The sequence below is a fragment of the Zootoca vivipara genome, chromosome 12 (genome assembly GCF_963506605.1).
Source record: "Zootoca vivipara chromosome 12, rZooViv1.1, whole genome shotgun sequence".
NCBI lineage: Eukaryota > Metazoa > Chordata > Lepidosauria > Squamata > Lacertidae > Zootoca > Zootoca vivipara.
The window spans coordinates 49,066,600-49,091,955 of record NC_083287.1 but is presented as its reverse complement, the minus strand read 5'-3'; the positions used below and the strand labels follow the sequence as shown (position 1 = coordinate 49,091,955).

At 43.7% G+C, this 25,356-nt stretch overlaps 1 protein-coding gene across 2 annotated transcripts in view; it reads right to left on the bottom strand.

Moving 5' to 3' along the window:
* Positions 1 to 25,356, bottom strand: part of PRKAG2 (protein kinase AMP-activated non-catalytic subunit gamma 2) — a 213,966-nt gene that overhangs the window by 148,871 nt on the left and 39,739 nt on the right. For both annotated transcript variants that reach the window (XM_060280923.1, XM_035129352.2), the window contains exon 2: positions 3,598 to 3,669. In XM_060280923.1, the coding sequence (XP_060136906.1) occupies positions 3,598 to 3,669 (72 nt within the window). The remainder of the gene's footprint in view (positions 1 to 3,597; positions 3,670 to 25,356) is intronic.

The window sequence follows — 25,356 nt, the reverse complement described above, 5'->3', positions numbered from 1 at the left end:
TGTTGTAAAGAAAAAATTTGTGAGGGAAGGGATCATGTGCAACACCTTCAGCAGATAAATGAAACAAAGCGGAAGTTTTAGCAGCAAGCTAAAACTGCCAGCTGGCAGTTAAGTCTGGGGGAGCAAGTTGTGATATAACCACCATTTTCAAACTCATAGCAAAGCTAAAAATGTCACAAGCCGGGCTGGGGAGGAAGGAATGAGTCAATCAGTATTTGCAATAGGTCTTCCCCAGGAGGTACAAACGCAAACTCATCTGCCTACAGAAACACTCTCACCAAGTGACACCTAATTTACCCCTCAGGTTTGAAAGCTACAGGCATACCTCGGAAATATTGCAGGTTCGGTTCCGGGCCACCACAATAAAGTAATTATCGCAATAAAGCGAGTCACACACATTTTTTGGGGTGTGTGTGAATATATAAGTTTTGTTTACATTATACTGTAGTCCATTGGGCTGGCCCAATCACCTTCTAAATCTGTCCCGTGGATGGTCCGGGAATCAGTGTGGTTTTACATGAGTAGAATGTGTCCTTTTATTTAAAATGCATCTCTGGGTTATTTGTGGGGCATAGGAATTCATTCATTATTATTTTTTTCCAAAATATAGTCCAGCCCCCCACAAGGTCATAGAATCATGCCCTCCTCTGGACAACCAAAATGGTCAAAGGCCTGGAAACGATGCCTTATGAGGAACGGCTTAGGGAGCTGGGTATGTTTATCCTGGAGAAGAGAAGGTTAAGGGGTGATATGATAGCCATGTTCAAATATATAAAAGGATGTCATATAGAAGGGGGTGAAAGGTTGTTTTCTGCTGCTCCAGAGAAGCAGACACGAAAGCAATGGATTCAAGCTACAAGAAAGAAGATTCCACCTAAACATTAGGAAGAACTTCCTGACAGTAAGAGCTGTTTGACAGTGGAATTTGCTGCCAAGGAGTGTGGTGGAGTCTCCTTCTTTGGAGGTCTTTAAGCAGAGGCTTTAAGCGGAGGTCTTTAAGCGGAGGTCTGAGGGACAGTGGACAGGCCCCCTGCTGAAAAAGTTTGCTGACCCATGGTGTAGTCTATTAAGCCAGGCCCCCAGCCAGCTGGACTCCTGCAACCAAAAGCATGCGTCTTCCTCCCCCTGGAAGCAGCTGGGCTGCCTGCAGCTGTACCCATGTCCTCATAAGGAGCAGTATCAGCAAAGCACAATAAAACTGCATATGCATGTACAAGATTGAATCACTTTACTCTCCATTCCTTTGCAGAAAATTATATTTTCATCTACAGATGAGAAGCGATAATTCCGCATCACTGATGGTGGTGGCGGTGACGCCAAAACGTTTAAGGTGCTGTAATGTAGCTTCACTTAAGAACCATTTTTTTCTTCTCAGGCAATCAGATTCTACACTCCTAAAGTGTGTCGTGCTTAATGCTTCATTGTGAAAGGTGTGAGTCAGCTCTGCAGAATTTAAAATGGATCTCTGCTTACTAAGGCAAAGGGTTTTGTGAAACCTTAACAGGCAAAAAGATGCGTTCCCGGCATTTTTCTCGAAGCTGTCCTAAGAGGTGGAATATCGCAAGAGTAGCAGATTTAACAACAAAGCTCTTCCCCTGTCCTTTCTGCACAAAGGGAGGCAAAAGAGAAAAATAATAGCTTGCTCCTAATTTGCTGGAAAACAATGAATTATGCAAATCATGGTTTGCCCCATTCAGACATAAAAATATTATTTGCCAACAACTCAGTTCTGCTTATTTAACTTGCAGAATTCATCATGTGAAAGGCTGGACTGGATGAATCCCAAGCCGGAATTAAAATTGCTAGAAGAAATATCAACAACCTCAGATATGCTGATGACACAAACTGGATGGCAGAAAGTGAGGAGGAATTAAAAACCTTTTAATGAGGGTGAAAGAGGAGAGCGCAAAATATAGTCTGAAGCTCAACATCAAAAAAACTAAGATCATGGCCACTGATCCCATCACCTCCTGGCAAATAGAAGGGGAAGAAATGGAGGCAGTGAGAGATTTTACTTTCTTGGGTTCCATGATCACTGCAGATGGTGACAGCAGTCACAAAATTAAAAGACGCCTGCTTCTTCGGAGAAAAGCAATGACAAACCTAGACAGCATCTTAAAAAGCAAGACATCACCTTGCCAACAAAGGTCTGTATAGTTAAAGCTATGGTCTTCCATAGTAGTAATGTATGGAAGTGAGAGCTGGACCATAAAGAAGGCTGATCGCCGAAGAATGGATGCTTTTGAATTATGGTGCTGGAGGAGACTCTTGAGAGTCCCATAGACTGCAAGAAGATCAAACCTATCCATTCTGAAGGAAATCAGCCCTGACTGCTCACTGGAAGGACAGATTGTGAAGCTGAGGCTCCAATACTTTGGCCACCTCATGAGAAGAGAAGAATCCTTGGAAAAGACCCTGATGTTGGGAAAGATTGAGGGCACAAGGAGAAGGGGATGACAGAGTACGAGATGGTTGGATAATGTTCTCAAAGCCACCAACATGAGTCTGACCAAACTGTGGGAGGCAGTGGAAGACCGGAGTGCCTGGCGTGCTCTGGTCCATGGGGTCACGAAGAGTCGGACACGACTAAACGATTAAACAACAATTCTGAATTGGCAGTGTGCAAAGAGAAGGAGATCATATCCCATATATTGTGGCTGTTCATACATGTAATGCCAAACCATGGTTTACCATTGCATCTGAATGCACACCACTGTCTATGTTTGAGCTATTTGTTTTGGGCTGCCTGGCAGTTGAATTTCTTACCTTCTAAACCAGTTTGAGTGGGCTTTTGCCTCTCCTGGAGGGATTTTAGCTTGCTAAAGGGTCTGTTCACATGTCCAAGGTGAAAAAGTTATAGCAAGCCCATGCCTCCATTTTCCTCACAGAGCAAGCTGGTCCTGTGGAAACGCCTCTGGTGGAACCAGATCCACAGGTCAGGATAAGGGTGGCTTCCTTTTGCCATAGAAGAGGCCTTTTCCCAAGACCACTTGACCACATCATCAATCACAGAGGGGACAAGGGACATTGCAGCAACTTCCACTTAAAAATATTCAGCTGAATCAGCCGTATCTGGACAAACCAACATGGCCGACGTGAACTCAGGGAAACAGGTGTCTGAATTCTGGGAAGATTGATGGAAGTGCCGCCATCCAGAGGGGGTTGAGAGGCCAGCTGGCTAGCCCCCAGCTGGATCATGCCCTTCCTGCCAACATGCTGGACGATCCCCCAATCTCTGGTGCAACGTAACCCAGCGACTCAGACTTCTGAAGTCTGAGCACACTAAATTAGCAGCGTGCTGCGCGAACAGAAGCGGCATGAGAGGCTTGTGAAAGCATAATTACAAGCAGATTTATTAAGGATAAATCAGGACAAAGAAAAAAAACATGTCGTCTCTCCTTCGTCTCCTCAGAGAGAGTCTCAAAAGCAAAAGCTGTACACAACGGAAGTTCCCAGCAGTCTGTGCTGGAACGTAAACAGAAATGTGACATGCAACAATCTCACACGTCTGCCCTTAAGGTGGAATGGAATATCCCAACAGGAAGCACCGCCAGTTTTCACTAGCAAGAGATAGAAAGAAGACTCAGAAAGTCCTACCTTCCGTGAAGCATGCTTTTCTGCACCGTCCACGTCTCCATCCAAGAATGGCATGGCAAATGAGCTGAGATCCTAGGAGAAAAGAAAAAAGGAAAATTATAGTCTTTCAGTTAAAAGTTTCTAAAAGGCAATGCAATACTGGTACGTAGAATAGAAATGCAATATGTAGTATGCAAAAGGAAGCTTCAGAAGTCATTTTATAAAATGAAAAGCAGCTCTGGGACGGTTAACCCTGAGTTGTGTAGTGGGGGGGGGGGTGTCACTTAACTTATTTGCTGGCTGTTTATCCACTTATTTGAGCAGCTTCACTCTTCCACTGTACAGTCCCAGGTAATGTTTGCCTTCCCAAACAGGCATTTGGCCTGCTATTCTATTCCTACTTACCTGGGAGGAGGGATATCAGAGAATTCCATTGAAAGTAGAAACGGGAGCGGAAATTGCCAATGTTCATTTTCTTCAACCCACTCCTCCAACAGAACTCAATCCATCCAATACAATCAGTATATGCTGCAGCTGTTGCTTTCAGTCCCATAAATGGTACATAATTGATCATGTGTCAATTCCCCACCAAGGGGAGCAGGTGGCACTGTGGTTTAAACCACTGAGCCTCTTGGGTTTGAATCAGTGTGACGGGGTGAGCTCCCGTTGCTCTGTCCCAGTTCTTGCCAACCTAGCAGTTCAAAAGCATACCAGTGCAAGTAGATAAATAGGTACTGCCAGTGTTTTTTTTCTAAAAAAAATGTTTAGGGGTACTCTCATTTTGACTCAAGAAAATCAACGCTTTTAAGATCAAATTGGAGAAAATAAATACAGTAAATGGGCAAAAGTACAAAGATTCACAAAATGTTTAGGGGTTATGCATACCCCAGCATCTCCCCAGAAAAGAAAGCACTAGGTACCACTGCGATGGGAGGGTAAATGGCATTTGCGTGCGCTCTGCTTTGCGTCACGGTGTGTTCCATTGAGCCAGAAGCAGTTTAGTCATGCCGGCCACTTGACCCGGAAAGTTTTCTGCAGACAAACGCCAGCTCCCTCAGCCTGAAGTGAGATGAGCACCGCAACCTCATAGCTGCCTTTGACTGGACTTAACCATCCAGGGGTCCTTTACCTTTATCCTTTTTTACTTCTATATCTATTTCTCTATTTTTATCACACTTTTCTATATAAAATACCCCAAACATCAATCAAAACTAAAACAACTAGATCATAAAATGGATTAACTATGATCCAAACCCACAGAGAACAGATGGACAGACATAAACTATTTTCCAAAATATATAGCAGGTGAATCAGCTGTCACCTAGAATCTCCGAGGAAATGAGATGCTAATAGCATTTTTAGATGAAAACCTATTGTCACAACAGTACACCTAAGATGTGTGAATATGCCAAGTGTATGTGTTTGCAATTGCACAGGAGATTTGCCTGTCCAGTGTGTTAAGGGACACTAATCAGATTGCCAACTTAAAGAACCAACAGGAACACGGGAAAAGGGAGAGGGGAGAATTCTGTACTCCTTTATTGAATTATCGCCCTGCCTTTCTTCCATGGAGCTCCAGGTGGCTTATAATGTTTTCCCCCTCCAAATTTCATCCCCACAACAAACATGTGAGGTAGGCCAGGCCAAGAGCAAGTGACTGGCCCAACATCACCCAGTGAGCTTCATGGCCAAGTGAGGATTCAAACACTGGTTTTCTAGCTCTTAGTCCAACGCTCTAACCACTACACCATACTGGCTCGCCGATTGTTTGTGGAAACAGAAATTCTTCTGAAAATACTTGATAAGACAGAATCATAAAATCATTGAATTGTAGTGGTGGAAGGGACCCTGAGGGTCATCTAGTACAACCCCCTGCAATGCAGGAATCTCAACTAAAGCATTTATGGCATTAAAAACGAAGGAAGGAGAGTCCACTGTCTCCAGAGGGAGTCAGTTCCACTGTCAAACAGCTCTTACTTTCAGAAATTTATTCCTTAAGTTTTAGCCAGAATCTCCTTTCTTATAACTTGAAGCCACTGGTTTGAATTCTGCCCTCCAGAACGGGGGGGGGGGCAAACTTGCTCCATCTTCCTTGTGGCAGCCCTTGAGATATTTGAAGATGGCTATTATATTTCCTCCCAGTCTTCTCTTTTCCAGGCTAAACATACCCAGCTCCTTCAACCATTCCTCATAAGTCTCACAAAGGTCTGAAGTAAAATCACAAAACAGGTAACATGGCTATCCTAGAGGCTTCAACACTTTCCCCAACCCGATGCCCTCCTGATGTTTTGGACTAAAACTCCATTCATCCCTGACCATTGGTCATGCTGGCTGGCTGGGATAAGAGATGTAGTTCAAAGCATGGGCAGTTCACGATGTAGTTCACAATGTAGTTCACGATGGGCAGGTCCACATTGCATTCAGCAAGGTGGTTTAATAGTTACCTGGGGTCAACTTTTCCTTCACAGTTATGAGACTGGATCCTTCAATGCTCTTTGCTATTTTGGTTCCTTTTAGTCCCTAAAGCAGACAAAAGGTTCTCTATGGCCCTTCTCCACTCTACAAAACAACTCTCTCTTTTCCAGAAAAGGGAGAACAGAAGATCTAAATCTATTCCTGCTCTCTCATACATGATACACGTTCTGCCCATCTTCTGAGTCAGTTAAAAATAGCCCTGTTAATTCCAGTTCATTCTCTTTCTAGAAGGTTCTGGATTAGAATGCTCTCAAATGCAGAATGGGAGCAGTACCCTGATTTCCCTAGCAGCCTCTCTCTGCATACCCCAGTATCATATTCCCAAGGGTAACTCAATAAAACACAAACATTTGTTGGCATAATATCACCACTAGCAATCTACGGACCTTGCAGGAAGCAGAAGACATTCAGAACAGAAGATTGCAATCAGTGCAACACTTCAAATTAAATTCAAAGGAGATGATTCCCTTTGTGCCACCATTCAATATATTTCGATTAGCAGGAGCTATGTTCTCGTTAAATTAATTAGCAATGATTACCAAAAGCTGGGGTAGCGGTGGTGGTATTTGCACTGGTGATCAGACAGCTTTGAGTGATGCGAAGAAAATTACACTTATGAAACAAGTCATCCTTAATTAAGGAAAATAAACTGTAATTACATCCCTCCCTCTGCTGGTTGCTCACTGTCAGATTGACTTTTGTGCTTATTGAACTATGTGCTGTTTTAGTATGTTGCTATTTAGCAAACATGTGCTGATAATGTGCACAGACGAAGAGGAGAGTGTGTTGCATGAACCCTAGGCTCAAATCACCTCCTAGGGCTGGGTTCAAATCCTTTCTCAGGTGCAGAAAAGAATTTGTGCCCAGCCAAAGTACAACGCTCTATCCTCTACCTTGCGACCTTTTCCTGTTAAATGCCACATTCTCTGTTGGATTAATCTGCTTCTCAATAACCCACTGTGCTCAGTAACTCACATGTGCTCTGCCAGTGAGTGATGGCCTCTATTGAAGAACACTTTCCAACCTGCAACCTCTTCAATTTGGGACAAATAATGGTTACTGACAGGGAATTATTGAAGCCGCATGAGATGCAGAGGGGGTGGGGGCATCAGAGGGATTCAAGTCAGATTTCTTTCAAGTGATTATTTTTGTTTAAGGACCCGAATGTGGATGGTTTTAAAAGAATAAATCAGTAATGCTAATCTCAAATTCTTGGCATCTCAGACAAACCTAAATTAGGTGATCCAGTGGCCTTTTACATCTTAAGCCCAAAACCTGGAAAGCACCAGAGATACCCAGAAAAGGGCATATTTTCCAACATTTCCAAAAAAAGGGAAGCACCAATTCCAATCACAAATGCCCTATGAAACCTACCAATGTCCTATGAAAACTATTTTGCCTTGGGAAGGATCCACAGGCAAAGTTGTGGCTTGGTGCAGGGGGGGAAGGAGATTAGCCACTCATGACAGTCCCAACTTCCCTGCTCTCTCATACCAGATTTCAAAGCTGAAGCTTCAAGAGCCATGAGGTTCCAGAGATTGCCTTGAACAAAGAGAGAAAAGCTTGGAGATGTGGGTCCCCACCAACCCATAGTCTCCCCTGTGCACAGCTCATTAGACACCAAACCATAGAGCTCCCTTCAAAACTGAGTATGAGCAAAAGCTACTTGATATATAAGCTTGGCCCATCATATCTGAATAACACATAGGGAAGGCCACAGACAAGTATCTGCAGGTCGGGTCATGCAGAGAAGAATCTCTACATCCTGCTGTTAAAAATGCAGAATCAGAGCTTATGAAAACCCATTTGTTTCCTTTGGTTTATAGCGATGATTTACTTCCAAGGCTCAAACATTGGTTCATTCTCCTGGGTTTGACGTTCTGCACACTTCACCAAGGGTGTGTGTGTGTGTGTTTTCTCTTGAAAGAGTGACAAGCTAAATTGTCAGGTGTCAGAACTGGGGTGGCTGGCTTTCAACATGACTCCAAGAGAGTGGGTGGTAACAGATGCAGAACACATAGCTGCCAAGTTATCCCTTTTTTTAAGGGAAATTCCCTTATGCTGAATAGGCTTCCTCGTGAGAAAAGGGAAAACTTGGCAGCTATGGCAGAACGGTACATTCACACAAGCCAGTAAGCAATGCAGCCTTCATCGATCTCTGATCATTCAGGAAGCAAACAGAGGAAGAGCTACAACAGGAGGATGGGTGGGAGTAGTAGCAAATCAAATCAAGCAAAAAGAAACCCGAGGACTGGCTGGGCTAGGCCTTTCAAAAAAGTTATTTTTCAAAAAAAAAAATCTGCTGATTTGGTTTTTGTGAATAATAATTATAACAATTTACTTATACCCTTTCCACCTGACTGGGTTGCCCCAGCCACTTTTGTCAAGAAAGTTATTGTTTGTGCAAGTAGGCTGCACGTAAAAACTGTATGGATTTGTCTATGCTATTTACCAGCTGCCTCTTATTTATATACTTTGCTTTCATTTCTGGAAAGAAACTGGCCCCAAGGTCTACATTAAGAGGATTTATAATGCTGCCACATTTCTAAATCTTCACATTTTACAACGTAATTTTATTTTGTGACTGGTGGGACTTGAGGTTCTTTGCTTTTTGTAGTTCTTTTGCACTCAGAAGTCCTCCTGTTATGGATAGAACATTTGTCACAAACAGCAGATGGACACCTACAGGATAAATAGAACAGGATTTTTTGTACTGCTTTTCAATAGGAGATAATGACAAAAGATGCCTGAATCTTTTTGTGTTCCCTGCGCAGTGTGGGGCGCCCGCACAGTTATGGAACTTCTGCTTAAAAGCACAATCCGTTTGCTTCCATTTTCCTGGGATTGTGCTGCATTGAACACAGTGGAACTTACTTCTGAGTAGACATGCTTCGTTGTACATTCCTGTGTTCAGATCATTGAAAGGCCCAAGAGCTGTGGCATTGCAGACCGGATGACTGCCCCCTAAATGTATTATTCATCATCTATTGGATTTAAACGCCACCTTTCTCCCATGAAACTCTTGGCTGAATGCATGGGGTCCCCATGACATCTCCCATCCAGGCAGGGTCCAGACTCTTTAATCTCAGGGTTGTTGGTTCGAGCCCCACATTGGGCAAAATATTCCTGGATTGCAGGGGGTTGGACTAGGGGGCCTTAAGGCCCCCCTCCAACTAGTCTATGATTCAGCAAGATGGCTGAAGCCCATGCCCCGTTGTTATGTTTGTATTTTAATATCACTGAAATATCATTCAATCGGTGAAGTGTCTAGCACACAAAGGAAGTAGACAAAACCCACCTTTGCATCCCAGTGCCATGTTAGCAACTGAACTAAACTGCTCTGCCCTCTAAACCACAGACCATAAGGTTTCGTTCTAGCGAGTCATGCTGGACACAGAGCATCTTGCAACTGTCATGCTCTGTGCTCAGGCAGGGCAGAACACAGGCTGGGTACCAGGCAAACAGAAGCAACGCTAGGTAGAGAAAGACTCAGACTGAATGCAGGCCTTCAGGCTATCTTCCATGAACCCAAAACCTCTACGTTGCCCCTGCAGGGAACAAACTGAGCTCCAGCCCTATGTAGCCCTGTGTGCACAGCTGATTCCAGATTGAGAGTTCTGTCCAAACCAGAAGACACTCCTTCACTTAAAGAGGCACAGCCCTCTCCATTTGTACTCCATGGAGGTTTCCCTGAGTCTGAAGATGGGAGTGCCACATCCTCTGGCCAGGGGGACACATGCATCACAGAGTGGCATCGCTTCCAGGGTATGTCACAATGTGCCCTTCCCTTTCTGTTTTGGAGTCTTCCATCACCTGAAGCCGACTCCTGGTCCCTGACAGAAGCCTGCTCTGAACCAGGAAGTTGAAAAAACTGCACCAATGCGGCGCCACAGCGGCGATCAGTTCTGCCTTTAAATTTTGCTCTATGCCGTTGTCCGAATCACGTAAAAACGTGCAAAATCTCAAAAACACAAGCAGAGCAAAGGCCACACTCCCATCTCTCAGCAGTTAGGGAAACAGCTGTTCTTCCTGCTTGCTCTGTACAGTACATTCTTTTTGGTTAATAGCCATGAGTAATTCTCATGAGCAAAGAGATCAGCTGGCACGCAAGGATATTATAGCCTGAAGATTACCGTTATTATCAATTGTTTACACAGTGCTTCTGATTCGCAAACATCTTTCGAATCCTTGATTTGTTTCATCTTCACAACAACTCTGCATAGGGGGAAGCCACTGTCATTTCCATCGTTCCACAGAGATTGGCAGCTGAGGTGGGTGGAAGGGTCGTCGCTGCTCAATATTATTCAGCAGAACAACATTTACCATGCACTCAAAGCCTTCGGTGTGTTCCTAGTACTATACAAAGCATGAGAGACAACTGCACTATAGTCAAAATGTTAACTGTCCACGTTTTTGGCAGATAAGCAAGTGCGGAGAGCGAGAGAAACACAGGGACACGATGGATGTTCAGGCACAGTGACGACTTCTACCCATTCTAACAAAAACTAATGTGATGTACAGTGGTACCTCGGTTTAAGTACACAATTGGTTCTGGAAGACTTTACTTAATCTGAAGCGAACTTTCCCATTGAAAGTTATGGAAAGTGTATTAATCCGTTCCAGACGGGTACGCGGAGTACTCAACCTGAAGCGAACTTAACCCGAAGTATGAGTGTAATTGGTTCTGGAAGTCCGCACTTAACCTGAAACTGTTCTTAACCTGAGGTACCACTTTAGCTAATGGGGCCTCCCGCTGCCGCCGCGCGATTCTCATCCTGAGGTAAAGTTCTTAACCCGAGGTACTATTTCTGGATTAGCGGAGTCTGTAACCTGAGGTACTACTGTAATTTACTATACGGTAAAAAAAACCAGCATATGGGGGACCCAGGTGGCGCTGTGGGTTAATCCACAGAGTCTAGGGCTTGCTGATCAGAAGGTCGGCGGTTCGAATCCCTGCAGCGGGGTGAGCTCCCGTTGCTTGGTCCCAGCTCCTGCCAACCTAGCAGTTCGAAAGCACATCAAAGTGCAAGTAGATAAATAGGGACCGCTCCAGCGGGAAGGTAAACGGCGTTTCCGTGCGCTGCTCTGGTTCGCCAGAAGCAGCTTTGTCATGCTGGCCACATGACCCAGAAGCTGTCTGCGGACAAACGCCGGCTCCCTCGGCCTATAGAGCGAGATGAGCGCCGCAACCCCAGAGTCGGACACGACTGGACCTGATGGTCAGGGGCCCCTTTACCTTTACCTTTAAAAAACCAGCATACTCCATTAAATACAACAAATACTAATATGGATAAAATAAAGTAAAATAAATGGTAAATAAGCAAAATTGAAGACTTAGGAATTTAAAAGAGAATCAGAAAGTCTATGTAGACCCAATGGGGTCAATTTTTCTGAGAAAATGTCTGAGATTTTTCTCTCTTTTTTCCCCCTTCCACTTTGCAGAATTTCCCCAGGATATTCTCCTCCCACCCCCCACCCCCCCGGCTGTGTGTGAGATGGCTGCCATCCCCCACTTTCCCTCCAATGCTGTGGAAAGATGATAGATCTGGGGCAATGTGGGAGGTGCAAAATGGTGGCCAGGGTTGATGTTGCTGCCACTTGCCGTGGCAGTGGCAGCAATAACAACAAAAACTCCAAACTTAGGAAAACGAAAAATAGCTGTGCTGTTCTCACAGTTAATGGCGAGCCCCACCCCAGGAAACAATTAGAGAATTTCTATTCCCCTTGGAGAAATCTGGAGAAATGATGTGTCGTCCTTCCCACCTGTACTCATCCCTTTTCTCCACCCACAATTATGGTGAGAAAAGTCCACGAAGAGCTCTAATATTTCCAGATCTATATTCTTTGTGCATCTCAGCATTTGGGGGGGGGGGGAATGCTACACTGCTTCACTTCTAGAGTCTGTCCCTGATTAGTGTCAAGCTTGGTTAAGATGGAGGCAGATGAAACTGAATTTAAAAAGACAAAACTGTGAATACATTTTTTTTGTACCAGACTGTTCTGGAGACACAACCTGTTCTTATCAAAACATCTTTTGTGTTATGCAGCTAAAATGAGATGTTTGGGAGTTGGCGGAAGTAAATTTAAGAGATTATTCCTTGTATATATATTTTTATTTTTTTAAAAAAAAATCAGGTATGTGTCAGGAGTAAGTCTCTGGAACACAGCAGGCTGAACGTGGCAAGTCACAACTTGCATTGCATTTCTTTCGTTTTCAGACCCAGAGACAACTCACAGAATTCCTGGGCAGCTACCAGGGTCTCAGTACCCTGGCAAGGCGTATTGTAAATAACTGTTCCTGGGTCTCTGCTTTGAAATATGTATGCTGGTGCTTTTATCAGTCCCAGGCAGTTGATGTAGTGAAATTCTAAGGCACTGGTGGAAGTAAAAATGGCAGCTTCAAGATGCGCACCCAGATAGGAGGGACCCCACTTACACAGAAGAGAGACTGCTGAAAGGTACCGTGGTACTTGGCTGAGGAAGGGACTCAACAAAGGGAAGTTTGAAGCACGGGCTCAAACCTTAAATTGGCCTGGTTAGGTGTCCACAGCAATGCTCAGTGTTGTAAGATCACTCACTTGGAGTCCACATCCCAAAGCCCCAAGATCCTCGGTGTTTGCTCAATAAGGTGGGTGAGTAGAAAACAAACTCTATGATAGAGGAGTATTCTCATCCCTGCTACCTGATCCTTTTAACTAGGGCAGTGGGTCCCAGTTAGCTAAATTCTGTGGACCCCCTGTTTTTCAAAAGCCAAGCCGTAGACTCCCTACTTTTGAAGAACCACTGGGCTAGAGCTATCAGGGGATTGAAACTGGGGTGTCCTGCATACAAAGTATGAGCTTGGCCACTGGGCTACAGTCCCTCCCCAAGACGGAAGATCATTTGCCAGCCTCACACTCCAAGTCAACAACCATGATACAATGCACAGAGCTGCATTGTTGACTACATCAAGGAACAAGTATGACATCTTATGAAGGATGGCAGTTTTGATTCATTACAAAGATAACCAATCTCTACAAATCAATAGGAAACATGGCCATATTTGTTTGCTCAGGGAAACAGAGCAATGCTGTCCTAGCAAGATTAGATGCTGATCCAAACTCTGAAGTTTGTGGCATCTGGTTCTGACAATGGCTAAGAAAAAGAAACAAATTCATCTGGTAGAAAGGAGCTCCTGTGATTACATTCAGGAAAATGGAGACAGATAACAAAGTATGTTTATTCATCAGTCTTCCTGGAGGTATGTCATTAGACCGGCCATCCTGTCAAGTAATTTTATCAGTCCCACCATGACAGAGATGAAAAAGTGAAATTAGGGAATGAGCATCAGGAATGCTCTTTTCAACTAGCCTCCTACAAAAACAAAATGCTGCAGTAAGTTGTAAGAATGGAGCAGGGCCTTTACCGGTATAGGAGAAGTGTAAAGTACTACACTTGGGCAAAAAAATTGAAAGGCACAAATACAGGATGGGAGACACCTGGCTTGAGAGCAGTACATGTGAAAAGGATCTAGGAGTCTTGGTAGACCACAAACTTGACATGAGTCAACAGTGTGATGCAGCAGCTAAAAAAGCCAATGCAATTCTGGGCTGCATCAATAGGAGTATAGCATCTAGATCAAGAGAAGTAATAGTACCACTGTATTCTGCTCTGGTCAGACCTCACCTGGAGTACTGTGTCCAGTTCTGGGCACCACAGTTCAAGAAGGATACTGACAAGCTGGAACGTGTCCAGAAGAGGGCAACCAAAATGGTCAAAGGCCTGGAAACGATGCCTTATGAGGAATGGCTTAGGGAGCTGGGTATGTTTAGCCTGGAGATGAGAAGGTTGAGGGGTGATATGATAGCCATGTTCAAATATATAAAAGGATGTCATATAGAGGAGGGAGAAAGGTTGTTTTCTGCTGCTCCAGAGAAGCGGACACGGAGCAATGGATTCAAACTACAAGAAAGAAGATTCCACCTAAACATTAGGAAGAACTTCCTGACTGTAAGAGCTGTTCAGCAGTGGAATTTGCTACCAAGGAGTGTGGTGGAGTCTCCTTCTTTGAAGGTCTTTAAGCAGAGGCTTGACAGACATATGTCAAGAATGCTTTGATGGTGTTTCCTGCTCAGCAAGGGGTTGGACTGGATGGCCCTTGTGGTCTCTTCCAACTCTATGATTCTAGTGAGGGCATAGTCTACTGCAGAATCCTCTCCACAAGGAGACTAGCACTGGCCCCTCCTACATCAACCTTCCTCATGCATTTAGAGCTTCAGATGAGGTACTTTTTCCATTTATAGATGAGTTGTGTTGTGCATTTACACAGGAGAGAGCCTTCTTGGTGGTGGGGCTTTAGCTCTGGAATACCCTCCAGAAGGAAGGAAGATGAGGGCCAACATTATATTCTTTTCTGTGCCAGGTTAAGACCGTTTTTTTTCTCTGTGGCGTTTAAAATCTTCTGTATTGTTTTAGGTGATTACATTTTTTCTCACCGATTATTGTTTTGGATTTTATTGCTGGTTTTAATGTAGTAGTGATAATGATAATGATAATGATAATAATAATAATAATAATAATAATAATAATAATGTATATGCCGCCTATCTCACTGGGCTGCTCCAGCTACCCTGGGCAGCTCCAAACAAAAGAACAATACAACATCAAACACAAAAAACTTCCCAGAAGAGGCTATGACTGCATTGCATGGTTGTTTTCTTCCTTAAAACGTCTATTTAGCTTTCTACCCATTTGGCAAGAGTTCTTTATCACCGTAACCAGCCGGGATATACTGTATGACACAGCCCAAACCAGATGCCCAAACTCTTTGATGGTCTACAAACAAAATCTATAGGCATTGCCAATACTCTTGCCTCAAACATTGGAACTTCAAATCTAAGCCTTTGGTGACCCTCCTCTCACAGTTAACAGCCTGTTGTATTATAAAATTATAATAACTGCCTGTGCTGGAACAGATTAAGGTTTCTTCACTACTAACAGCCTGTTTCCAATCAGATGCTCTTGATAAAACTGCAAGTGGAACAAGATGGAGGAAGCCAACTCTACTCTCACTGCTTGGCTCCAGTATCTGAGGGTGGGGGTGAGCTTAGATTTCAAAGCAAACAACCTCCCCTTCCGAAATGTCTCTCTAATCTAATCTATCTCCCCAAGGGACAAATGACTGGGGACAATTTATTGGAACATGGACCTACTTAATAGATTATGGAAATAACACTACTGTACACATACCACCTCTAATTACACAATACAAAGTACAGACGGACGTTCTAGGATAAGCATGCTAGGATAGCTCAGTTGGTTAGAGTGTGGTGCTGATAAGGCCAAGGTTGCAGGTTCGATCCCCATGAGGAACAGCTGTATATTCCAGCACTGCAGATGGCTGGGCTAGGTGATCCTCAGGGTCCCTTCCAACTCTATGATTCTATGAAAGAAGACTGTCTAAAGACACAAAATGCATGTTCGAATTAAGTTTAAAACTTAAATGCTTACCCAAGCTTTCCCTGCCCTTCTAATCCTGCTCAGTTTTATCTCTGACAACATTGGTGTTTTTTTTTATCTTGCTTTCATTCAGGGATTTTATTAAATGTATTTTTGTTATCTTTATGCAAAATTTTATCTTGTGGGCAATTCCCGCTGAATTTAATAGGGCTTGCTCCCACATAGGACTGTGGCCTAATATCCACTTCCTAGGATTGAGCCCATAAACTCAACAGGACTTACTCCGAGTAAACATACACAGGGCTACACTCTTCTGGTCTTGCAAGGCTGACCTCCTTGCAGGGGACCTACTCTGTGACAGGCATGCTTTGCTAAAGGTCAGATGCAAATCCTCGAAGACTAGAAACGGCAAACAAGAGTATAAGCAACGAAGTCGGCTGTTCCGTTTTACTGTGTGCCTTGGCATTCTTAAGGAGTCCTGCAGGATCAGGTCATCATCTTGTTCTTACAGTGGCCATCCAGATTCACATGGGAAGCCTACAGGCAGGACACGAGAGCAACAGGATCCTCTTAGGTATTTTTAAACATACAGTGGTACCTTGGTTTACGAACTTAATCCGTTCCGGAAGTCCGTTCTTAAACCAAAGCGTTCTTAAACCAAGGCATGCTTTCCCATAGCAGCGGGAAACTCAATTTACAAGTGGGACAGGCTCAACAGGAAGCGAAACGTGTTCTTATTCCAAGGCAAAGTTCATAAACCGAAACACCTACTTCCGGGTTTGCAGCGTTCTTAATCCAAGTTGTTCATTAAAAACTAGGCTGTTCTTAAACCAAGGCACCACTGTATTATAAAGTGCTCTGACCAAGCACAAATGAACAATGTGCTGAAAGGGCCTGATGTGGCTCAATTTCAGAGGTTAAGCAGGTCTGAGCCTGGCCAATATATAAATGGAAGATCACCTGAGAATGTCTTGCACGCTCCTCTTGATGATGTCTGGCAGTATAGCAGAAAATTTAAAAAGCTGCTTACCGTAGCTCCACATGTTGCTTTGAAGTGCCACGCTGGCCTTCAAAGTCAACAGACCAAAGCAATGAAGACCACCAGGGAAAAGCAAGTCCGTTTTTTGACTCCACACAGGACGTGGGACAAAATGTACCACCACCTCTGCTAGCAGCGCCCGCTGAAGGAAGGAACTTTTGACTGAGTGAAATCAATCGGTCTGCTCCTCATACCAGTCCTGGGCGATATATCAGTATACTCCCCAGGCCTAATTTTGACGATGTTGTTTTTATTTTCTGTTGATTGCAGAACACAGAATGTGTATCAGGCAAAACCCAAATAAAATCTTCTCCAGAATACATACACAATTTATTCACGTCCCCCCTCCCTTTTAGCATTATTTCAGTACTTGTTTGTTTGTTTGTTTCAAGAAAGAAAATACGAGAAGAAATCGATAACTAAAACCTTCTCCCACCACCACAGGAAGAGAAACTGACACTGGTCCATTCAAGGAAGGCTACTCAAAAGGCAAATCAGAGACTTTTCATCACTTCCCCCACAACTTGGATCAATAGAAAGTCATACACAGGGGTAGAACAGGTGAAAGGTGGTTTTCAATTAGCGTTAGAAAATATCTTGGCTGAATGCAACTTATTTCTGAGTGGACGTTACAGAAGGATGTCACTCACAGGGAAAAGTACTAACAGATATTATAGCTGTAGGCCGCTTCAACCAGGCTTTTGGCTAACATCCTATATCATTTTAAATGTTTTTGTGGGGAGGAGGGGGTTATTGCTTTGTTTTGTGCCTGTTCTTGTTTTTATTATGCATTTTGTGTTTTTGTCCTGTATTTGCATGCTGTGAACCACCTTGAGATCTACGGATGAAGGATGGTATATAAATTTAATGCTTAATAAAAATAACTCAAATGCTGCTTCGACCTGCATTTTAAATCCTCTTCCTACTAACGGAATAAGTAACAAAGCCCTGTTAGCACAGGGGCCATTTCCAGACCGTCACTGCTTTCGGGTGGGACGCAATCACATACTCACATTGCACCCTTAAAGTGGATTTGGAGGTCTCGCACAACAAACTCACTTCCCTCAAAGATCAAACATTTTTTGCAGTAAGGAAAGAGATGGGGAAATGTGCTGGAAAATGCAGGATAATACTTGCTTGGTGCAATGCCATCTATGCTCCCAAAACCAAATCATAATGAATAATCATTAAATAACCAATGCTATCTAATCGTCCTGCAGAAAGAATGCTCAGTAAATAGCAGGTGCAATCAAACATCCCTGGAAACCGCTCAGGAAGTGACGTTAAGTGGAGAAGCAACCCATAGGCTGAAGGCAAGGTGAAGATGGGCCTTGCTTTGCCCACCTGCCAGAGGTAGAACAGCTGCCTTGATTCTGCCAACCACCTTTGTCCAGTCCACAGGTCCTATTTGCCAGGGCCTAATGGCCAGGCACAGGGAGGTCAACTGCTCCCCTGAACTTCCACAGCTGCCCTGACTCTGCCAACCATCCCAGACAGCAAGCATAGCTTCCATCTTAACCGCCAGGTGAGGAAGGGAGGGAAGAGAGGAGGCCCACCTGGCATCGCCCACCTGCCAGAACTTCAGCAGTTGCCTTGAGTCATGGCAGAAAGGAAGCAACGCACAAAGAAGCATCAAGCGCCCGTGGCTTCTGCACAAAAACTGTGCTAAAATGCTTTAATTTGAAGAAGAAATCACCTCCAGCAAACAATATGACAAGCTACATGATTTGTCCAATGCCTTCTGATTAGCTGTAGGTACAGGGCAGCTCAAAGGAACCCCATTTTCACACGGCACACATTGTACGGTATCAATGGGTTCTTTGAAGCCAGGGGCAATATGTTTGGCTTTGTGCTGCAACATAAGCTTCTGTTCACAGGATTTGAGTGCTTTGAGATTTACGTGCCTGTGGTTTAAAGGTCTGACACAAACTGAAAGTTGCCTCAACTGTGAATCTTTATAAAAGCCAACATTTTCATTAGATCTCAAACTGGAAAAATATATCTATATTTTTTTAAAAGATCACCATCAACAGCAATGTTTGCAACTAATGAACTTCCAACTAAGCCAAGATACATGCATGCATACATATGTGTGTGTGTGTGTGTGTGTGTGTGTGTGTGTAAGCTGAGACTGCTTCTACCAGACAAGCAGAAGACAGACACTGCAGGGTACAGAGAACAGATGGTTAAACATGCATTCAGCAAATTCTCACCCACACCCCTTGCACTCCACTGAATATCTCCCTGGAATATCTAATCTTTCTCTGCAAATTGCTAAGGAGAAAAAAGTTGTGGTTGAAAAACACCCTGGAAGGAGAACATGATCTACAACCTTTCATCTCGCTGTAATCAGGGGGAAAGCGTCGCTGTGTCAGTTTAGACACGCAGAACAGACAAAACACATCCACTCAGTAAAATACACAAGGACTATTTCTATTCAGCCAAACAAATTTCTCTCCCCTTCCTCCCAGCCTTGGTCTTTCTTGCACACTGATAGACACAGTTTCCCTTTAACAGGCACGGTTTATCTGCTTCTTCTACAGCCTCAGGAAAAACACAGATGACTCACACAAATCCATTACTTACAGCTCTGTAAATTCCTGCACCTTGGGTTGAAATATCCATAGAAATGCACTTAACAAGAATAAATATTCCCAGGGAAAAGAAAGCAAAATTGAAATGTTTCAGGTCCAGCGAGCGATGCAGCCGCAACAGATGGGGACCGGTGTCTGGGTGTGCTGTAAATTCCCAGAGCAAAGCAACCAGTGAGATCTCAGGGAACACAAGGTAACCCAGGAGAACACAGACAACAGTTTCATCAGATGCTCAAAGGCTGCAAGCCAGGCACGCTTCAGACAATTCCGATTTGATTACGAGAACCCTCCAGCCTACCTCTATTAACTTTGAAAAGAAGCGTTAAAGAGAAACACAATTTGGGGGAAGCACTCAATTGTCCAAAGCCGGGGGGGGGGGGTAAGGCAAGTGGGAGGTTTGGAATAAAATGTGTTATCTTGTTAGTAGTAGACATGACATCCATGCAGGGAGGGCAGATTGTAGGTCTGAAGTTTGGGAAGAGCCATGTGTCTATTCCGGACCATCAGGTCCAGTCGTGTCCGACTCTGGGGTTGCGGTGCTCATCTCGCTCTATAGGCCAAGGGAGCCAGCATTTGTCCACAGACAGCTTCCAGGTCATGTGGCCAGCATGACTAAGCCGCTTCTGGCAAACCAGAGCAGCGCACGGAAACGCCATTTACCTTCCCGCTGTAGCAGTACCTATTTATTTACTTGCACTTTTGACGTGCTTTCGAACTGCTAGGTTGGCAGGAGCTGGGACCGAGCAACGGGAGCTCACCCCATTGCAGGGATTCGAACTGCCGACCTTCTGATCAGCAAGCCCTAGACTCTGTGGTTTAACCCACAGTGCCACCTGGGTCCCTATACACACATACATAAAAAGCCCACTTTATTCATGGATAATACAAAAGACAGGTGTGCCTACTATTAAATTAACTGCTGCTATTCTTATAGGTCAACTCATAGCAGTCATGATCCAGCAGCAAAAGGGGGGGGGAGCAAAACAATAGCAATATGGAGAAGATAAAAGGCAGTGTCTCCCACCAGTCCTGGCCCTGCTCCCTGGTGACATCCAGAGAGCACCCATGGAGGAAAGGTCTCAATGGGTGGCCACTACAGGGGCACTACTGGTTATGTTGTTCCCACAAGAGCAGGATGCTAAAATTGGGGGTAATTAAAGGAAGGTGGCGCTGTGGATTAAACCACAGAGCCTAGGGTTTGCCGATCAGAAGGTCGGCGGTTCAAATCCCCGTGCAATAAGAAAAACCCCTCGTGCAATAAGAGGAGCCTGGAAGATGAAGGCAGCACTTCAGGACTCTCTATATGGCCCCTGGGATCATCCTCCAAACTATGTCCCTTCCCAGGCATAACACCTTTTGCTCACCTGACTGAAGGATGGGGAGGGAGGGAGGGAGGGAGGGAGGGAGAGCGAGAGAGAGCGCAGTGTGTGCATTTAGAAAACTATGACTTTTGTGTGGCTTCGCCAAATTTTATGCTCTTAAGTTGTGAAGGTTTTGTGGAAGAACACTGCTCCTGATTTTGAACCGCATGGAATTTCAACATATGCAGAGAAAGGCAGCTATGAAAACAGCCACAGCATCACCAACTACCTGTGGACTCCCCTCAAGGAAGCAGCGACATTTGCCCATTCTGGTCACACATCACCAGTTCCTCTCTTCTTCATTCTGCCTCCTCCCTGATCTAGTTAAATTAAATGTCTAAGCTTTCCCCTATAGCTGGCATAACACAAGCAGTGAAAGATTTATCTAAGCTAGCTATCCGTTTCCCCCCATTCATTCAGTTTCTACCATGAAAATGTTAGCAATAGCTTAGAAGTAGAAGGGACTGTTCCACCAACAGGAACATTTCCACCATTTTCAATAAAGGAAAAACTAGTTTTTTTGTTCAGATGAGAAGATAAAATTAAAATTAAAATCCGATCCAGCAACCTACTTCTGCATTTTGGCCCTACTCCAAATCGAATTAGGCCTAGAATGGAAGGCACTTAGCAAATGCTGCTGACAATTTAATTACAACGAATGGTATTTAAATTGCCCTCAACGTTTTGTTATACCTTGCTTTGATTACACACAATTTTGCATCCTTTTGGCCAGCCCTTTGTTGGAGGTTGGGAGAGCAAACATTCTTGGTTGATTTTTTAAATGGACTTTGTTTGAAGTATAGTAGCTTTGAACATGACTATGCTCTCGTAAATCCACCTTAAATAATCAAGTGAGTATTCATAAATCTGTAAAAGCTGAAAGCCAAGAAACACATGCAATGGAGGCAACAGGCACCAACCCAGATGCTCGAATGAACACCAACTGATGTGTAGAGAGCTGAGCAAAGAAGATGGCAGCCCAAATGTTTTTTAAAGGCCAATAACTTCTTAGAAAAGCACCCTGTAAGGCCCAACTGATGCTCTGGGAGATCAGAGCAATGCAGTGGTCCACAGGATCAGTAATTTTTTTGCAGCCGGAGCGGGCCAGAGCGCAGCATCTCTCAGGTGGGTGCCATTGAGGGCCGGCACTCCCCCATCCTGTTTCTTGCCTTTACATACTTCTGAGAAGCCTAAAATGAATATTTCAAGTCAAAACAGAAGCTGACCAGTACGTTTGAGTCTACACTTTTTTCCAATCTATGACTCCACCTAGCTCCTGGCCACAACTGGTCAAGCTACGGGGAATTGCCAATTCACATTTCCTTTTCTTCAATCCGTCTCCTGTGTAGCAGCGGCTGCTTCAAGCTTTCCAGCCAGTCTTCTACCGCTGCAAGTGTGTGTGTTTGTGTGAGGGCCCTTCCAAGCTGCCCTAGCCATCTCCTGAATCTAACAGAACAAGGGAAGCGGTGACCTATTTTTCTTGAAGAAAAGCACTGCATAGCATTGAAGCTTTAGATCAGTGATGGCCAAACTTGGCTCTCCAGGTGTTTTGGGACTACAACTCCCATCATCCCTAGCTAACAGGACCAGTGGTCAAGGATGATGGGAACTGTAGTCCCCAAACAGCTGAAAGGCCAAGTTTGGCCATCACTGCTTTAGACCAAGCTAGAATCCCAATAAGAGGGGAAATACTGTACAACCAAGATGACCAAAGGGAGCATGGGGTGAGGAGACTAAAAGGCAAACAAAGATTGTCGGGATCAGGTAGACCATTGTGTAAGCCAGTAAACAGGAAGCAAGGTTACTCTCTATTGAAGACTAAAAAGGGAGGACACACCTTTTGGATTCAGGGTGGATATGGCAGGAAGTTTTTTTTGAAATCAGCAGAATGGCTACAATTCAAGAGGAGCTACAAAGAGATATGCAACAAGGAGTGGAACGTTCGTGGCACCACCTGCCATTACGTTTCAGCAGATCAACTTCTCGACTCCGCAGGTATAGCTTCCAGCTGGGTTGAGATATCTGCCATGGTAACACCCAACTGAAAGACTGACCCCTCTTCCTCATGATTTAGAGACTCACAGTCCTTAACATCCTCACAACTAAACAATTTACATCAAAGGAAATCACAGTGACATCTCCTGAGCTTGTTGCCTAGTGAGCAAGTTTAGTACCTTGGCTGGACATGTCTACAGGTACTTTATCATCTGCTTTGGAGCCATGTCAGATTTAGCCATCCAGAGGGAGAACCTAAGAACTGGAGGGGAAAAGCAACCAGGGATTTAGTCTAGCGTTTTACATTAACATGGCCTCCAGCCACTAAAGATGCTTAGAATTACATAATCAAAACCCTGCACAGTACTTTGTGATTTTTGGCTGGTTCCTAATAAAGGTATTGCTTTTAACTATCCTTTTACTGTAGGCTGAAATACATTTCCCCATCCATAGGGAATTCCCACGCCTACAAATGTTTCGTGGAAGTCTGATTTCGTTGTTGTTGTTGTTATTGTTGCTGCACAGATTCATATGTGCATGGGAGACACAGAGACATGGCGCTAGCAACGTCCACACTTTGGTAATTAGCGCCCTTATTAGTGTTTTCATTTCCCAACAGCATTTATTAGTGTGATGATCCAGTGTCCCAAGGACATAGCCATCCTAGCCCTAGACGTACCAAGAGAAAACAATAGCATGCTATTGTAACAAACATTGAGCCCAAGACAAATGCGTAGAACATCAGAGATGAGAACATTGAATGTAGACTCAGAGTGGCTGGGCTGGACCAGAGGCAGGGTGGATAAAAATCAATGATTTATTTTAAAAAAAATAAAATCAGATTTTTAAAATTTTAAATCAATTTTTTTTTATTTAAATCAGATTTTTAAAATAAAATGCTTTTTTGGGGGGAAATCTTTCTAAATATAGTTTTCTAATTAAGTTACATTTTAGTCCAACAGTTATTCAGCAGAAAATTAGTATTTGTTTAAGTTTTTCATGTGTGCTAAAACTCAGTCTAAGTTTTTTTGTTTGTTTGTTTAACCATATCAGTTAGAAAACATGGTACATATGCTATAATGTTATTGTTTTAGTTAAATAGTTTAAATTGTTATTAAGGAAATTATTATTTTTCACCTTCCAATAAAGTACAGCAGAAAAGTTGTCCAAATACTGTATAAACAGTTAACTTATTAAACCTCACAATAATTTCACAATTTTTATCAGTCTATGTATTTCTAATAGTATAACCAAATCAGAAATTTTTGATATAACTGTAAAAACTACTCTGAAAATTTATTATTCCAAAAATGAAACCTTCCATCTGGTTGTAAATATTAAGATTACACCAGCAAGAGTCTTTCTGTATTAAAAAAATATATGATTTAAATCAATTGATTTGATTTAAATCAAATCCAACCTGACTATAGAGGTTCTCCATTTCCTATACCAGATCCATTCCAAAGGCAAGTCTAGTGGAGGGATCACTCGCCTTTTCCTCAGCTGTGAGAATTTTTATAAACATTCTGTCATGTCACAAGGATCAGTCATGCATTGAGGAACATAGTGCTATTCTGCACACCAGAAGCTGCCTTTTGCTGAGAGACAAACTACCGAGCCACTCAGCTCAATTTTGTCTACACTGACTGGCTGGATGTGCAAGCAAACCAGCTCCTCTATCAATGAGGAACGGTTGAGGAAATTGGGTGTGTTTAGCCTGGAAAAGGGGAGGCTGAGGGGAGATAGGATAGCCATCTTCAAATATCTCAAGGGCTGTCACATGGAAGATGGAGGGTAGGACCCAAACCAATGGCTTCAAGTTACAAGAAAGGAGATTCTGACTAAACATCAAGAAGAACTTTCTTGACAGGTAGAAAATATTTTTAAAATCAGTCTTTAGATGCTGCGTTTCCAAAGTCCTAAAGAATTGCCAGACCCATTTTTATTTTGTAATGTACAGTACCATTCCAGAGCTCCTCATCCCCTAATGAGCCCCCAGGCCTGTTTCACTGACTGAAAATGACCTCTGGTCAAAATTCACCATTTTGAAACCTCCCATTCAGGAGCAAAACACATGGATGGTGGAGTAGCAACATTCAGCTGCCCTCCTAGGTTGCTGCCCCTTACGAAGGAGAGGTGGCAAGGCTGGCACAGTGCAAAAGCAATGGCAAATCCAATCTGGTTATCCTGCTGGCGTGTTTACACTGCAGAAAACATGCCCTTCGCCTTTCCCCTCCCTGTCTCCTTCCCAACATGCTTTCCACTACGGATCCCATTCAGTGGCTGAAATTTCCAGATGTTTCTGGCGGTGCCTTATGCACACCCAACGACCTTTAACACACCACAGTGTATGGAGCAGCTTCTGCTACAGCCAACAGCTCAAGTATCTATGTATGGAGAGGTAGCTAGGAATCGACTTCCATCTCTCTTTATCAAGTTCATTGCCAGGCATGTTTTCCACAGCTCCACAGGCTTCCACTTAACGATGATTTTGGCACGTTACACAAGCTACTAAAATCCCAGCAAGAATCTTTTGGTTTGGTTTGTAAAATAGCAGTGAGCAAATTGTTCCCAACGGCAATGCACATAAACACTTCTTTTTAGTTTCTTAAATTAAACAGCTGTGGCTCAATTTGATCAAGGGTCAAAATGAAATGGAAATAGGGTGGGAAGGGTCTACCAGTTAACCCTTCTCATTAAATGTCTAACAGTTTAAGGACATTAGAGGAGTCTTGCTGGAGTCCATAAAATCTGGAGGGCCACAGCCTCCCCCTTTCCTGATTCCGGGATGTGCAACAGGCTGCAGAATCGTCTGCCCCCTCCATGTCTCTCCCCTCCCTTGTGCAAATTCTCTCCATCCTTCTCTATCCTGATTTTA